The sequence below is a fragment of the Melospiza georgiana genome, chromosome 20 (genome assembly GCF_028018845.1).
Source record: "Melospiza georgiana isolate bMelGeo1 chromosome 20, bMelGeo1.pri, whole genome shotgun sequence".
Classification (NCBI taxonomy): domain Eukaryota; kingdom Metazoa; phylum Chordata; class Aves; order Passeriformes; family Passerellidae; genus Melospiza; species Melospiza georgiana.
Window position 1 is genome coordinate 2,403,104 of NC_080449.1, and position 17,509 is coordinate 2,420,612.

Here is a 17,509-nt window from a genome sequence, read left to right on the forward strand (position 1 = left end):
GTCACTGAACACAAGCCACTGAACACAGCCCACCCCAGAGCCTGGCACAGTGCAAACACCTGATCAGGTGAGAGGAGCTGCTGCCTCAGCCCTGTCCCTGCCCCCACAGGGCCCTGGCCCCCCTCTTGCCCTGGGTTTATTCAGGACCTGTCCTGGTGCCAAGAATGTCCCATGGAATGTGAGCAGCAGGAGGGAGACTGTTTGTTCCAGTTTGTAACTCCCCTAAACATGACTGGAATTCCCATGGAGAATGAGAGCGCAGACCCAGCCCAAACACCTTCCCTGAGCACTTCCCAGAGCCCAGAGCAAACCACACAGGCATATGAGCATCTCAGAAAAGATTTCCAGACTCTTTTATGGAAACAGTCAGTGACCAGGTGTCAAACTAGCCACACCTGTATAGGAAAAGATATTAAATTGACAATTTTTTTTCAAAATCACCCTCCTCTCTTCCTTGTCCCTGCCAGTTAAAGTTGGTAGCAGTCAGACAAGTCTCTTTAACACATTAGCACTGTGCGTTGCATTGTTTTCTTCTCTCTCATGTGGGAATTGTGGTCTTGGACCATGAGCCAAGGCTCAAAAAGGAGCTCCCAAAGCCATGCAGCCATGTCCCTGTGAGCACATCCCCTCCTCACCACCACAGAGCTGTGGCTCTTCAAGAATGCATCCAAAAAAATAAAGGGAATCCCAGAGACACCATCTATTGACTATAAACCCCAAAGACTGAAAATAACCAACTAAATGAAGCAGTTTTTCCTCAAGTGAGTTTTCAAAGTGCTTTCCCAGCTGGAAAGTACAAATACCACTGTCTCCTCTTTAGGCAGGCAGTGAACAAACAACAGCTCTCAGCTGAGTCCCAGCTGGCCCCACAGCTCCCTTCCTCCCAGGAAGAAAAAGGGCAGGATGGGCCCTCCCCAGGAGCCCCTCAGAGCTGAAGGCCAGGGCACATTCCAGCACAGCCTCACCCCCTGTCAGTCCCTCATCCTCCTGCAGCCCAGGCTCACTCACATGCACAGACTGGCTGCTCCAGGGCAGCCCAGCACAGCCACTGAGCCACAGCCCAGGTGCTCTGCACAGGCAGCAGCTGAGATGTCACCTGGCACTCAGGGCTGCCTTCACCAACACTTCTTGGGTCACCACTGGTGGCTGTGAGCAACAGCTGGCTCCAGCAAGTGACCATGGAGAAAATCTGATCAGCTTTTCCAACCCTGCAGTTTGTGATGTGCACACACATCACCAATGTGTCATGTGCTGTAATGTCATGTAATGTGGTTATTATGTGAACTAATCCAGGGCCCCACTGCTGGGCAAGGGACTCCTCACTCACAGGTTCAGGATGGATGTAATCCATGCCCCACAGAGAAGCACAGGAGAGAAAACAACACCTTCCTGTATCCCTTAAATACTGAGAAAATTTGGGAGAGGGCAGCAAACCATGCCTGCAGAGACCATGAACATAGAGGTTCCCAATGAGACAGAAATAGCAGAGGAAGATTGGAACAATGCAGACATCTGTAAGAGAGAGGGTGTAAACAGCCAGACTGGGTCACAGAGAATCAGCAGTGCAGCAGTGGGCAAAGCAAAAATAGCAGGAAAGGAAAGATAAATAAGAAATTCCTAAAATATAATGAGGAGCAAACAGACTGACAAGGAAACAAGAGAGCCATTGAGTGGAAAAATGAGAAGAGACATGCAGAAGCAATGAGGGTAGGCCAGGGATTTAACCCAGCCTCAGAAGGGAAGGCACAGGGAGAAGAGAAGAGAGCTGAGTTGTTTCACTGCAGCATGAGGAGGGAAGATGGCTCTGTCAGGAAATTACAACCATGTGACTTAGGCACAGCAGCACTGGCCCAGCAGTCCCACATCCACTCTGCAGGACAGGGGACATGTCCAGGCTGTCCCTCCAGCAGGGCATGGCCATGGTGGATCCTTCTTCCCCTTTCCCTACCCCACCATTCGCCAGCTCCCAATTCTGCTGCCTGGGTTTTGCCTCCATCTCTTTCAGCTAGATGAGACTATTTTGGGATATGAGTGTGGCAGGTAAAAAGTAATTCCTGCACAAAGATGGAAGCATTTCCTGCCCCTCCTACTGCTCCATCTCCAGTGCCACCACAGCATCTTCTTGGGAGCCAGGAGTAGGGAGCAGCTGCTTCTTGATTTTCTCTCCCAGACTTCTGTCCATGATGTTCCCTTCTCCCCCTCTCTCCAGGACCCAGACACCACAGAAGAGGCATTTACATCCACAGAAATCCTTCTATAGCTCCAACAACATCGAGTCTGCCCACACAGCAAAGGTGTGAGCCCTCATGTCTTTTTCTCTCTTCATGCCTCACTCTGCCCTATCTTTTCCAGCCAAAAAAGTTCCCACAACAGGTGGGAAGGGGAGAAGCTGACTTACAGAAAAAAACCAAATCTGTCTTTGCACAAGGTGGTTCCCAAGCTCTGTCAAAACCACCCAACACTCAATCAGCAAGCCCAGGATGCACACAGCCTAGCCCAGAACACAGCCATGCCTGCCAGCAAAATTCAGAGCAAGGGAGCCAGGAGATGAGCCTGGAAAGCCTCAAAGTAAGTAAAACACCAACAGGCAGCTGAGCAATGACTGCAAGAGAGACAACAAAGGAGGTGACAGGAGCCTGGGAAGGAGTTTCCGTGCACAGAGCTGGACTCTGTCAAGGGACAGGCTCAGCTGCAGAGCCCAGCCTCCCCTGTGAGCAGTACACTGTGTGTACACACTGATGTGGGATGGCTGCTTACTACTGAGATGTTTCAGCTCAGGGCTGAGGACCTCCATTCCCCACCTGCAGTGAAGTCAGTCCTGCTTCCTTTTGCAGACAGAAAGCCAAGACCCCCCTATGCTAATGCCAATTGTTCACCTATCACCGAACACAGTGAAGAAAGAGTTCAGAAAAGGTAGTCTGGTTGTACTTTTTATTTTTCTTTACTATTTATCTAACATTTCTATACCCACCCAAGGTAAGTTTGGTGCTTCTAAGCTGCTGTCTGCAACTACCAATGTTGGGAACTTACCTTTCCAGTGGGAATCATGGCTCTCACCTAACACATAGCAAAACCCAGGTGGGCAGAGGCCTCGGGAGATCTCTGGTGTGACCTCCTGCTCAAAGCTGAGTCTGCTCCAAGCTCAGTCCTGGTTACTTGGGACTTTACCCAAACAGCCCCAACCTCTCTTCTCTCCACTTCATGCCCACTATCTCTCAGTTCTTCTCCTGTCACCGGGATCTGCCCGGTTCCACCTTCCCCCCCACCCCTCACAGCGGCCATGAGCGTGTCCCCAGCTCCCTCTGGTGCCACCTCTGCCCCGGCCCTCTCAGCCCTGGGCCGGCTCTGGCTCTCCCTCCCCAGGGCTGGGGCACACACCCCGAACTGCAGGTTTAGGGTTTAAGAACCATACAGGGCTGGACGCCGCTAGAGGCTGGCGGTGCCCTGTCCTCCCCGGCAAAGGAGGCAGGGGGAGCTCCGCTCATGGTCCCCTCACACCGCTCAGCGGGCAGCTCCCGGGGCACCGCGCCCCCATCGCGGGCGGGACAGCGACAACCGTCTGAGCTGCCGGGCCGTGAGGAGCACCCCCGTGCCTGACAGACCCCCAGGCCGTGAGGAGCGGCCCCGCCGTGCCGTGAGAGACCCCGAGCCGTGCCCGCAGCCCCGCCGTGCCCACCCGCTCCGCCCCGCCGCCTCCCGCCGCCGCCGCCGCCGCCATCTCCGCGGCGGGGCCGCCCCCTGCTGGCCGCCTGCGGTACGGCCCCGCCGCAGCCCCGGCCCCGCGGGGCCCTCGGGGAGCGGGACCCCCCCCGGCCCGGCCCGGCCCGGCACACCCGCGCCCCGCTGTACTTACTGCCTTGTGAGGCTCCTTCCCCTGAGGCAGCTTCGGTGTCTGCAAAGAGAAAAAGCAGCGCTTAGATCCGCCGGCCGCGCTGCCCGGCCCCCACCGCCGCCCCGCTCGCTCCCTCGTTCTCCTCTCCGCCGCTCTGCCCGGAGTGCGAGGGCAGACATGGCCAACAAGGGCTTGTGGTCATATAATGCTCTGGGCTGGAAGGGACATTAAAGCCCATCTCGTTCCACCCCTGCCGTGGGCAGGGCCACCTTCCACTGTCCCAGGCTGCTCCAAGCCCCAGTGTCCAGCCTGGCCTTGGGCACTGCCAGGGATCCAGGGGCAGCCACAGCTGCTCTGGGCACCCTGTTTCCCACCTCCCAGGGAACAATTCCTTCCTAATATCCCATCCATCCCTGCCCTCTGGCAGTGGGAGCCATTCCATGTGTCCTGTCCCTCCATCCCTTGTCCCCAGTCCCTCTGCAGCTCTCCTGGAGCCCCTTCAGGCCCTGGCAGGGGCTCTGAGCTCTGCCTGGAGCTTCTCCTCTGCAGGTGAGCACCTCCAGCTCTGCCAGCCTGGCTCCAGCCCTGGAGCAGCTCCGTGGCCTCCTCTGGACACAATTATTTAACAGGCAAGTGCTGTGAACCCAGGAAAGCAAATGGTGGACAGTGCACCCGGCTCGGCTCCCGTGGGATTTGGCACAGCCGGCTCCACCACCGTGCCTGCCCTCCCCAGGCAGTGATGGCAAAGCCTCCACCAGACATGGGCCACAAGAATTCCCCCAGGGTAATTCTATCCTGAAGGCAGGGTGATTCTGTCCTGAAGATTCTATTGCTGAAGGCAGATGGGAAAAGAAGGGAGAGAAAGCTCCCTCCACTGTCGTGCGTGGGACTGCAAGAAGCCCACAGCAGAGATTGTGTTCAAACCCTAAATGAATGCAACAGGCAAAGCTGCGAGCTGGAAAACAAACCCCAAAGTTACAAGTCAAGTATCATAAACAATTAGGATTTCCAAGCCAGTTTGAAGTGTTTCATATTCATCCTAAATTACATATACTGTATGTCACATTACCTAATAATGTAACTGTGTTGCAAAATATTCCATATGTCTGTTGGAATGATGCTTGCACTGCACTGGAAACCACAGCTGCAGAATGGCACAGCATTTTTGAATTTAATATTTTCAACCTTAAGTAATGAACACTGTTTGCATTTAATTTCCTTATTTCTTCAAAATAATAAAAACAAATGATTGTGAGTTTGTGAATTTGTACATTTCTACTTGATTAACCTGCCTGATTAGATCATTCTTCTAGGCAATGGTATTAATTTGGCACGACTTCATAAACTCAGGGGCCAGATCAGAAACCCTCGGTGATACTGCAACCTCGACAGCAAAGCCCAGGATTTTTCCACAGCTGCTACTTGTTTGAATTCTCACCCACCATTCAAGGAAAAGCAGCTAAGGCACAATAGATTTATGCAAAATGCTGTCCTGGTGTTCACAAGCAACAGCATGAACAAATCATAAAAGATAATGCACTATTTAAATAGCTTTAAAAAGTACTTTAGTCAAATTTAACAAGAATCAGGCAACACACAAAATTTGAGGAACAGCTATTTCTGAACTGTGTCAAGAAATGTTGTTAGTCACAGACAGACTAAAGTATTCATGAATTAAAAAATTACCAACTAAAAATCCCCTTACAGCCCCCTCTATATCACCTTTGAGGTCAGACCAAGTAATTCCAGTTGTGAAACAAAAGACAAATTTCTGAGAAAGTTGCAAAAGTCAGTAAGAATAGGGAGGTGGGCAGGGAAGCTGGAAAATGGGCCAGTTAACTCCTCTGTCCCAAGAAGCTTTCTTCATTTCACTTGAGTATCTGCTGCAGACTGGGAAATGTGCACAGGAAAATGGATCTTGGGATGCAGGGCAGAGGGCAAAAAACCTCCCCAAAATAATCTGATATTCTCAGCAACAAATAAACAAATGAATCTCAACTTTCCATGGCTCAGGAACACCATATCTCCTCTAGTTTTCTCCTCCTCACCTCAAAATCCTTTCAGTGACAGAACCACTTTAACTCAGACTCCAAAAAATGTGCGCTTTGGAAAAAAGCATTTTTCCATATTCACCATTTGAATGAGTCATCTTCCTTTTCATATTTTTTGAATTGAGCAGAACCCATTCTTGGAAAACATTAATCTGAAACTTGAAAAGCTTTGCGAAGTTTTTAACTGGTGAAACTCAAAACTTGGCCTGAAGAATCCAGCCCTGCTCAGAGCATCCAGGATCTGTTCTGGTGAGGGGGGCTCAGCCCTCAGCTGGCACAGCCCTGTGGGGAGGACACGGAGAGCTGAGGGGCTTGGAGGGAGGCAATGCAACAACTTATAATGTAAATAAATAATAATGGAAAACAACTTGAGCAAAATCATCAGTCAGCCCAGAAAAGCTTATCTGGAAACAGAGAACTTCCACCAATTCTTGGGTTAGAGGCGATATATCCTGCGAGGGTTAAACTCGAGCCTTGCTCTTTTCTTTCTTTGCTTTTGGAAGAATTCTCCTTTGGGTACAAATCTCCCTTGCTTGGCCTCAGCCCAGAGGTTTATAAATTTGCTGTTTGAAAGTCTAATAAAGCAATTTCAGCCCTTTTTTTTTTTTTTGGTAGTTATCTAAAAGTGAAATAATTTTCCTGACTCAAAACATGCAGATGCTTTGCTGCTCATGTTGCTTAAACACCACCCAACTGTACAAAGCAGAACTTTCTAGCTGACTAACTCCTGAAGGCAATCCAAACCTTTTAATGACCTGAAAAACCCCACACAGCTAAAATAAAAGCACCGTAAGCAAAACATTTTGAAGCCCTGGGTTGCGTGTAGGCGAAGCAGTAACATTTGGGACAGAGCCTTCCGTCGGCACCGGGAACGCGCAGCCCCTCCGCTCCAGCTGAACTCCAGCAGGAGAAGGAGCCGGGATCCTGCAGGGCTGCACAGCAGCTCACAAAGGAGCCTTTCAGCTCCACAACATAACTTTTTTGTTGGGTTTCTTCTTTATTTTATTTGTGAGTTTTGGGGAGGCAAAGGGGAAGGAACACAACCTTTTCCTTTGTTCCTCGATGAAACATAGTGGGAAAGTTTCTTACCTACATTTCTGGTTCTTTGCAGAACCCTTAGATGGGGATTTCCATGCCTGGATCTCAGCTTTTGGGGGAAAGCAGAATGGGAACTTGTTCCTGCAGGGCAGCACGTCCTGAAGCAGAGCTGCCTCAGAATTCTGCAAACTGCCAGAGCACTCGCTGCCTGAATTCTCCAGCCAATGCTCAGCACCACAGGGAAGGCTCAATAAACAAAGAAAATACTCTGTTTTATAACATAAACTCCCCTGCTTCTGAAGGCAGACAAGAAAAGAAATCAGCCTCAAGAACACGGGTCACCTCCAACGCAGCTTGTCTGCCACAGGGAGCTGGAGTGGAGGCAGGTGCAGCTATAAAAAAATCCAGAAAATTTCTCAAAAAAATGCTCATTGCAAAGAAAAATGTGATGTTGCCAGGGCGAAACTCTTCATGTGGAACTGAACAGCTGAAAGGATGAGAAGACAGCAAGTTCTGCACAGGACAAAACAAGCAGTGGATAAGGACAGATTGACTGCACGAGCAGAGAGGGTGACAGACCTTCCCCCTGCTGTAAGGCTCAGGTGGGCCCTGGACACAAAAACCAGCTCAGAAATAACCCAGATCAAAGCAAGGACAACTAGAGGCCCCCAAATGTTGCATTTTGTGTCACTGAGTGGTGACAGACAGGCTGATGACAAAAACGTTTTGTTCTGCCACAAAGGTCCAAAGCAGACCAACACCAGTTTCTCTGCTCTCTCCTGGCCTGAGCCTTTTCTGTCTCCTGCTCTGTCACCTGCAGCACCACCCCAGGGCCCATTAGTGACACAGGAACCACACAGACAAACAGAGAGCAGAGGGGTTGGGGTGTATCCTTCAGCAAATCACAAACAGCAGCTATTACTGCTGGAATGGCCAAAAAACCTAAAGAGAAGAAAGGAGCCTCAGTTTGTTCTAGCTCCTGTGATGCTGAGCTGGGGAGTCTCCTAGGATTGGGAAAGGCAGATGTTACGTGACTGATGGGTGGCCAGACCTTGGGAACATCATGGCTGGCACCATCCTGCCAAAAGGGAATCCAGGTTCTGCCACTGCAGTCCAGCTCCCCCCTTTCTGCCCAGCCAGAAAGAAACGACTGAAAGATTCAGGACTGGAGTTTCTGGCAGCTGAGAACTGCACGGGCTGGGCCAAGGGAGCTCACATTGCAGTGCTTCGAGGAAAGCAGCCCTGGGAGAGCTGGCTGCCAGTGCCCTGGCACTGGATCTGAGACACAGACTGGAGATCACTGGAGAACAGCAACGTGCAGCCATCCCACCATGTTATCCTGTTTGTCCCCTGGGGCAGCACCAGCCTCTTCTCCTCTGTGAAGCCTTGGGGCAATAAAAGCATCTTTCACAAAAATCCCCTTCACTCATGCAGTCTTCTGCCATCCCAGCACCATTCCTGGTCCAGTCCATGCACAGCTCACACTGGATAATACCACACAGGCCTTCCCTCCAAAAAATCCTTCCTTCTTTTTTGCTACCCATCCTTAACCTTTCAGGTTATATGTAATAATAATTATATATATATATATATATATATATATATATATATATATATATATATATATAAAAAATATTTTATATATATATATTATATATATATAATAACCTGCAGGTTATTCCTCTGTAGCCAGGCACACTCTGCCCAGTGCCTCAGCTCCCCACTGCCAGAGCTGCATCATGTTTGCAGTTTCATTCCTTGCTGAAGAGTGTAGATGAACAAATAACTCATTTGTATTTTTATTGTCTTAAAGCAATTTGAATGCACTTTAAATGTAACTACTACATGAATCCACTTACAGTAACATAAACCAACACTTTCTAAGTATCACGGATATAAATTCTGCTTCTCCATCACTGATGTGAGAATTAGTGATAAATTTCCACATTCTGAATTTTGAAAATTTTCATCTTCTGCAACTACACATGACAAAGACCTTGGAAGCAAAAGGTAAAGTCATGTCTCCACTGAGTTCATGTCAAAACTATGGACATCAAATGTACAGGTCTATGTTGATGCACCCATATAATTTAATATATTGCTTAATTTTATTATCAAAATATAAATGAATACAAATTAATTAGATCACACACTAGGAGGTGACATCATACTAACAGAGCTCCTAAAATTCCAGCTGAATTAAAGGTCCCATGGTGCTTGGGGAAGAGAAGTAAAATAAAAGCAATCCTTGTCCCACATTTAAATACTACAATTATTATTGCAAAATTGTTGCAATGCTGTGATGTAATGGTGAAGCATATCCCTGTTATTTTAGGATTTTTTTTTCCTTAAGCCACAGAGTGAAGCTACTTGAAGCTATATTTAAAGGACTTTAAGGAATTTTGTTGGTATTTAGAAAAGAAATACCAGCATGGAAAAACAATTCTGTGTATCCAGAAGTACAGAAGCAGCTCTGTGATATTAAACAGCACACAAGGAATATGCAACCATGCAATTAAGGATGTGTTATGAGACTGTGACAAACTCTGAACACTTCTCAGCTGTGCATGTGCTGACTTTTGAGAGTTTGAGCATTTAAAACTTGATATTAGCCTTCATTATTCCTGGATTTTCAACCACTGGTTACACCTGAGGAGCTAAAGCAGATGCTCCTGCCAGCCTGGCACAGTGACTCCAGTGCTCACCTCAGGGACAGGAGACAAACCCAGAGAAAGGCTCAGGGGGAGCTGGTTTGCAGTCCCTGCTGTTTTGGTATTTCAGAGCTCCAAATCCTGCAAACTACACTTTGATTGAATAAACCACCTCAAACTTTCACATTTCTGCAATTAAGCAACATTGGATTGCTCAGTCTTACAGAAATCCCAGATCAAGCCACTCCTGACCAAGCACGAGACCTTTCACACACACAGTGCATTTGGGAAGTGACTCAGCTGACAGCAGGGGCACAGGGGCAGCTCGAGGAGCATTTTGATTTGAACATAAAAATACAGCAGTCACAATGCCCATATCTGATTTATATCCTCCCAGGCTGACTTCTCAGGGGTGGATGGAACTCCCAGCTGGGCAGGAGCACAGAGCCCCTCAGGGAGATGCCACCACACTGCTGGCACTGGGACCTGCCAAGCAAAACTCTGTGATCTGAGCACACAGGGATGCCCCTCAACAGCCCTGGGCAGTAAATACTGCCCTGAACACAGGAGCTGCTCCTGACCTGGGGAGAAATATTGCTGGAGTTAAGAGCCACAAAGCTGAGACAGCCCCAACGTTTATCACTGGGCCCCTCTCAGTGGGAAGCCCAGAGAAGAATTACTGGTGACCAGGGAAGCAGCAGAGCAACCTTCAAGACCTTCCTGAAAATAGACCTAAAATCGCAGAATATCCTGGAGGGGACCCTCCAGGATCATCCAGGTGTCCAACTCCTGTCCCTGCCCAGACTCCCCAGCCTGGGCACCCCTGGCAGCACTGCCCAAAGGCTCCTGGAGCTCTGGCAGCCTCGGGACCGTGCCCATTCCCTGGGCAGCCTGGGCAGTGCCAGCACCCTCTGGGGGCAGAGCCTTGCCCCGAGCACCTGCCTGACCATCCCCTGAACCTGCATTATCCAGGATTCCCGAGATTGCAGCAGGACTGAGATACCTCTGTGTGCTCGCACGTGGGTCTGGAAACAGTTGTAATACTTGTACTTCTTCCCACAAATTCCACACTCGTAAGACCCTGAAAAACAAGAGAGAGAAGCACACATCACCATGAGAGTTCAGGGAAAACAGCCTCCCTGCACACTGGTCCATACACTGCGAGCAAAAGGGTGCACTTGACAGCAAAGTCATTTTTGGACTGTTCATGGAGATAAATGCAGGAAATCACTATCCCAGACACTATTCTGTCTGTCAGCCTTATTTAAGATTCCTTGGCATATTACCCTGAACTTACATTTTCAGTGTATCTTTTTAACTTTGCTAACGTGAAAGGGCCACTCTCAAAATAGCCTGACTTATAATTTTATAATAATGACTAATGTTTCCTATGGACAGAAATAACCTTGAATTACTTTTCAGTAAGTTCCTAGTAGCTGGGAAAAAATACTTTTCAACTGAAAAAAGAAGGCAATATGTTATCTTGAGGCCTGGAGTTTTCAAAATTTCTCAAGAAATGCACAATGTACAAATTTCCCAAGAAACCCACAGAGATTTGGTAAATATCCACCCAGAGGAAACCAAATAGATACAAATAGAACTTTTGCCCTTTTTAAGAAAAAGCACATGACCACAGTAGTCCCTCTTCTCAATTTGTGTCTCTAATTCCAGAAAACACACATCTGCAAACAGTCATTTGAAATGAAACCAGAGGAAAAGAGCTGGGAGAACCATTTGTAATGATGAAATTATGCCATGAATTTAGACTCTTTTGTTATTGAACAGGCAGACAGAAATTTCCTTAGATTTGTTACTTGAGTTGATTCAATCTCTTTTTCCTACTTTGCTGCACAGTCTATAAATTCACTTTCCAGGCTCTTATTTGCAGAATGCACTGCATTTCTTAACTGTCCACCAGAGCTGTGGAACTGGGATCCCCTTGGTGCTCTTTGGAGAGGGTGAGAGCATCACTTGACTGAAGAGGAGGTGGGAGAAAAAAGGGCTGAATAAATTTGGTATGAATGCAGAATTTCATTTCCATGCACATTTCCTCACACGACCTTGAAACAATCTTTTCCTGACCATGCCAAACAGCAAAACTCAGGGAGGAGCCACAAACAAGAACAAAACCATTGACACACACCCAGATAAACATTCCCAAATGCATTTCACAGCAATACTCACCTGGAGCTACTCAAAGTGAGCTCTAGCCAGGAACCAGCCAGGATGCAGTCTGAACACACTATGCCCACAGTCCTTTTACCCTTCCCATGTCCCATTCTTACAGCTTGGGAAGAAATCACCCCCCTGAGAGTGTCAGAGCCCTGAACTCCCTGCCCATCACTGATAGCACCACCTGGGGCTGTGTCCTGGGCTGGGGAGGCTCCTTTGTCACTGATGCTGAAAGAGGCCACTCGCCACAGTCCGATACACCAGAGTACCCAGCTGAAAAAATGCTCCCATACTCTGATAGCACAGATAGCACTTGGCTGCATCTGATCTGCTCCAGAGCATTTTTATTATCACAGCTCACTGTATTTAATAGAGACATCAGCTGTGGGACAGTCACCACCTGTGGTCACTCCTCACAGGCTGCCTGGTGAAACCTGGGCTGTCAGCAGGTCAGCAGCGTCTGCCAGCCCTCACTCCCATGCTCAAGGACTGATTCTTTTCACCACCAACCTCCACAATTCTCTTATGAAAACTCTTGGAGCTGGAGCCCCAAAGCAGCAGATGAGAGCACTCACCATGCCCTGGGCCCTGCAAACAGGAGCCCTGAGCACAGCTGAGGCTCAGCTGAACCAACAGCAAGATGTCACTGATGCCCACCCACATCCCAGCAGTGCTGGCTGCACACGGAGCACTGGGAAGAGTGGGAATGGCTCCAGAGGAGGCCACTGAGTTAATCACAGGGCTGGAGCCCTCAGAGCCCCTGCCAGGGCCTAAAGGGGCTCCAGGAGAGGTGGAGAGGGACTGGGGACAAGGGATGGAGGGACAGGACACAGGGAATGGCTCCCACTGCCAGAGGGCAGGGCTGGATGGGATATTGGGAATTGAGAATTGTTCCCTGGCAGGGTGGGCAGGCCCTGGCACAGGGTGCCCAGAGCAGCTGGGGCTGCCCCTGGATCCCTGGCAGTGCCCAAGGCCAGGCTGGGCAGGGCTGGGAGCAGCCTGGGACAGTGGGAGGTGTCCCTGCCATGGCAGGTCCCTTCCAGCCCAAAGCATTCTGTGATTCTGTGAGTTGGTGCAAACAGGTCAAACACAGTGAGGGGCTCTAGGCTGAATTTTCTTCCCCATTTTTATTGTATTTCCTACTTCCTCTGGAGACAGTCTATGGCACATAAATGCACTGTGCAGCTCTCCAAGAAGGTCAGCTGTGCAGTAACTGTGCAGTGCCTTCCCTCTGCACTGTGAACCCAAGCAGGGGCTGCAGCCCTCATGCAGGAGCTGTGCTGGACACCAGGGGCAGGAGCTGAGGGACCATGTGTGCCAGGCCAGGGCTTCTGTGCAGGTGTCCTGGAGCTGCCAGGTGTCAAGTAGAACCCAGGGAAGGTTGGATTCAACTTTGAGGGGGACACCTGCACTCACCCTCTGCCCACAGGTGGTAGAGCAGTGGCCCAGGAGCACAGGGACTTGGGGAGGGTGTGAGGGAGCTGTGTTACAGACCTGAGGCAGAGACGCGGCTCAGCAGCCACAGCTGTGTGCTCAGCTCACCACAGGCCCTTATGTTAGAGAAAGGAGGGGTGACTTGCCAAAAAAATGGGTTGTTAGAGGGGAGGAAAGGTGAAGAGGAGGAAGAAGGACATCACTGTGTGTTAAGGCCTTGCAGAGAACACGCCCAGGTGGCCTTGGACACCAACAGTGAGGTCCTTGTCACTCAGGGTGTGTCATGCAGGTGGGGAAGGTTTGGGGTTAGTTGGTGCACTCGGGTGGGCCAGGCTTTTCCTGAGCCTTGCAGCTGGAATCTGGGCAATGCACCCATTGCTTCCAGAGCTTCCTTTGCTCCCTGAGCCCTGGTTAGACTTTCACACCCTTCCATCACATACCGGACGTGTATCTCAATGCATGGTCAAAAATCCAGGTCCCTGAATATCGATTTCGTGTATATCCAACGGAAGAGTCACGTTCCACTGCTTTTCCATCTAAATTGTGCAAAAAGAAATCAGAAAAAAGCCCTTAAAGTGGATGCATTTCCAAGGAACAATGATGGCTGAAGCCTATTAAAAATTTCCAAGACCCATCTGTCCCTGTGGCTTCCTGACAAGATGTCAGAGGTCTCACAGAATTTCTTAAGGCTTCTGCAGTACTATTTTACCTCACCAGGGAGAATCCAAAGTGCTCTTGAATTTCATATGCTGAGCAGCTCAGCAAGTGAAATATCAGCACCATGGCATGAACCCAATGTGTGCATGGGAGGTGGACAGAGAGCTCAGAGCAGAAGGATTCTCTCTTCACTCTGTCTCAGAAACATTTCTGATTTAATGCATTACTGAAAAAGTCCTCTCCAAAATGTTCCTTGTAAAGCACCAGATTGGGAGAGCAGATTGAGAGCTTAAGGAGTCTTGTATCAAACTTCTCCTGATCAGCTCACAGATAACTCAGCCTTCCAGGACACAAATACTGATCTGATGCTATTCCCAACAGGAGGAAAAGATCCACATCTCATAAACAGTCTCTCCCTCTTTCTCCCCAGTTACAACAGAGGTGCCTTTGCTTTTCCTCTCCTCTCCAGACAGCTCCATGGGACTTCTGTGCCTGTCTGCCCTGACTTCCCTGCCCTGAGAAGGATCCATGTGCTGTGGCTCTTCAAGTGCCCCTGGCCTGAGGTCAGCACGTGAATCTTGCCAGAAGAAAGAAGTGAAGAACAGGGAATGTGGCACCCTTGAGCTGTGCAGGGCAGGAACCCCCACCCCAGGGCAGGAACACCTGGGGTACCCTGGGGGTGCACGGGATCCACAGCAGCTGCAGCTGACAGGAGCCAGCTGAGAGCCAACCTCTCCTCTTGGGATGCCAGAGAGGGACCCCACAGGACTGAAAGACTTCTGTGGAAAAGCAGCTGAAAGGAAAATGGCCCAAACCCACCAACAGCTCTTTGGCTGGGGACTGTGGCCACTGTCCCCAACCATCCCACCCAGTACAGCCCCTTCCAGCCCCCACAGGGTTTGGGATCTCCACACGGATGGAGGCAGAGTCTGGAGTGCTGGGAGAGACAGGAGCTGGTGCAAACAGGAGGCAAAAAACACAAGGCCTGGTTTGATGTAAACACTGCAAGGGAATAGCAGCAACTGAGCTGGGAATCCCTTTTATAAATTGCTCCAAGTAACAACTAAAATATAAATAGAGCAGATGTGTGACTCAGAAAAGAGACGTAAATCTTGTAATGTGCATTTCAGCCATGTCCCAAGGCTGAGCCCTGCAGGAAAACTGTCACTTGGAGCCACATGTGCCCCTCAGCACCCTGGTCCCAGCTCAGACACATCCCCCATTTAACCAACTGTCCCCAGCACCCCCTGAAGGGACACAGGCTGGGGGTTGGCAATTCCACACAGGAGAGGGGTTCATTCACTCCTGAGTCACCACTTCATCAGGATTTGCTATTAAAACAACCCTTTTCAACACCTCCAGTCTCAGCTGCCCCCATGAAGGTGAATAAAATCCTACCAAAAGCCTTGCCTGTCTGCATGGAGGAGGGGATTCAGATCCAGGGCAAGGACAGCTCCTGGAAGTGCTGGGAGCAGCAGCAGAGTCACAAAGCCTTTGCTCCAGAGGCAGGAGGCACCAGCAGTATCAGCAGGTCACACTTCTGGGCTGCTCCAGTGCAGCAGCTGGAATGGCCAGTGAAGAGCTGGAATGGCCAGTGGGGCAGCTGGAATGGCCAGTGAAGAGCTGGAATGGCCCGTGGGGCAGCTGGAATGGCCAGTGGGCAGTGGCACATGAGGCACATTCCTGGTGTGAGGTCCCCTGGTGTGTGCAGAGATGGGCACAGTGCCTGTGTGTGATCCCATGGGGACAGAGCTCAGCAAACACAAGGAGCTGGGCACCACGGGCTGTGCACACAGCACAGGACCCAGTGGCCAGACAGAAGTTACTCAGAGCCACCTCCCCAAAAACGAGGGCCATGTCAATGGCAGACAGGGGCACCTCCAGGGCTCTGTTCACAAAGGAATTGCACCAACCCCATCACCTCCACACTAAACTGCCTTTAAGGAAGCCCAGGCTTTACAATGACCAATACAATGTGTGTTCCACTAGAAAATGCCCTTCCAGACAGAAGCTCTCCAGTTTATCTGGCTTTCAACCACCACTTGTGACTGGTCAGTGAATCTGTCCCTCTCCCCACAGTGTCCATACCTTGTGAGTGTTCCTTAACACCAGTCTGTCCCCAACACTCCACAGGGAAAACACAGAATCACAGAACCATGGAACAGTCTGAACTAAAGGGACCCCCCAGGATCCCCCAGCCCAGCCCCTGCCCTGCCCAGCGCCCCCAGCAGCCCCACCCTGGGCACCCCTGGCAGCGCTGCCCAAAGGCTCCTGGAGCTCTGGCAGCCTCGGGGCCGTGCCCATTCCCTGGGCAGCCTGGGCAGTGCCAGCACCCTCTGGGGGCAGAGCCTTGCCCTGAGCTCAGCCTGAGCTGCCCTGGCCCAGCCCCAGCCGTGCCCTGGCTCCTGTCCCAGAGCAGAGATCAGAGCTGCCCCTTGCAAGGAGCTGCAATCCCTGCTGAGCTCTGCCCTCTCTGCTCTGCTGCAGCTGAACAATCCCAGTGCCTTCAGCAGCTCCTCACTGGCTTCCCCTCCAGTCCACCCAAGTCAGTCAGAGCCAAAGCCCCCTCCCCACTGCACAGCCAAGCTGAGCTGGAAATCAGCACTGCCAGGGGACACCGACTGCACAGCAGCTGCTGCTGCCCAGCCAGGAGCTGTGGGGAGAAGAGGGTCCTGTGGGACAGACACCCAAGCTGCAGATGCTTTCTCCAAGGGCTGGTGGCCTTGGCTGGAGGAGAAGCTCCCATTGCTGCCCATCAGTCATAGCTCCACCTCTCCCTCCCAGGGCAGCAGGGATCAAGCTTTGCCCATGTAAGGATCAAGAGTTGCAGAGGCACAAAAACTCTGAAAATACACAGAGTATTTCTTCCAAATTGTAAAGTCTTCATGTCAGAAATAGTTCTGGACTTCTTAGGCTTTCCCTAGCTCGACCTGCATAGACAGCACTGACCTCCTGCCCTGCTGTTCTTAGTGGCTGTCCTGTGGTGGAAAGGAGGACAGGAAGAACAACGATGCTTCTGAGACAATCACCAGCTAAGGACATTTCCTGGGTTTCCTAATGATAATGTTGATAATGATCAACAAAACCCAGGAGGAAATCCAACATCAATTCCTCTTTTCTCTCCTCCTGCAGGACAAACCAACCCCAAGTGCAATGCTGGGCAGCTCAAATCAGCCTTCTCCTGAGTCCCTTAAAGGAAACCTGGTCCAACTGCTTTTCCTTCTTTTTATTTAGCAAGTGTCTTTGGATCTCAGAGACACTGCAGGGACCTGCTCCAGGCCAGGGACAACAGAGACAGTGCAAGAGTGGTGCCTTGCCAGGTTCCCACAGGAAGCCCCTTCCCTGGAGCAGGAGGAGAGGACAGTTTGATGTTCACAGAAAAAAGAAAAAGCTTCTTCTCATCACAGCAGGAGGTGAGGTGGGGACAGGAAGCACTGTTTTGAACTGGGCACACCACATTCAGCCCAGAGTCAAAAGTATTCCCACAACTGAGAAGTGATCAGGAAAACAAACAAACAGCAACCTGTAAAACCTGCTCTTGAGCTCAGACTCACTTACTGAAAGCATCCACATTCCTCAGAGCAACTTTCCTCAAAACATGCCATCAGGTTCTCAGGCTTTCCTTTCCAAGTTCCTCATCTGTGTCAAACACACCCCCAGCCCTGGGCTCACCT

General features: G+C 50.3%; 1 protein-coding gene across 1 annotated transcript in view; it reads right to left on the bottom strand.

Annotated features, from left to right (window-relative positions):
* The window catches only part of ZNF618 (zinc finger protein 618), a 152,227-nt gene that overhangs the window by 52,014 nt on the left and 82,704 nt on the right, over nt 1–17,509 (bottom strand). Inside the window, exons 4-6 of the mRNA XM_058038491.1 lie at nt 13,619–13,714; nt 10,576–10,653; nt 3,854–3,892 (exon numbers count right to left, since the gene is read on the bottom strand). Coding sequence (XP_057894474.1) covers nt 3,854–3,892; nt 10,576–10,653; nt 13,619–13,714 — 213 coding nt within the window. The remainder of the gene's footprint in view (nt 1–3,853; nt 3,893–10,575; nt 10,654–13,618; nt 13,715–17,509) is intronic.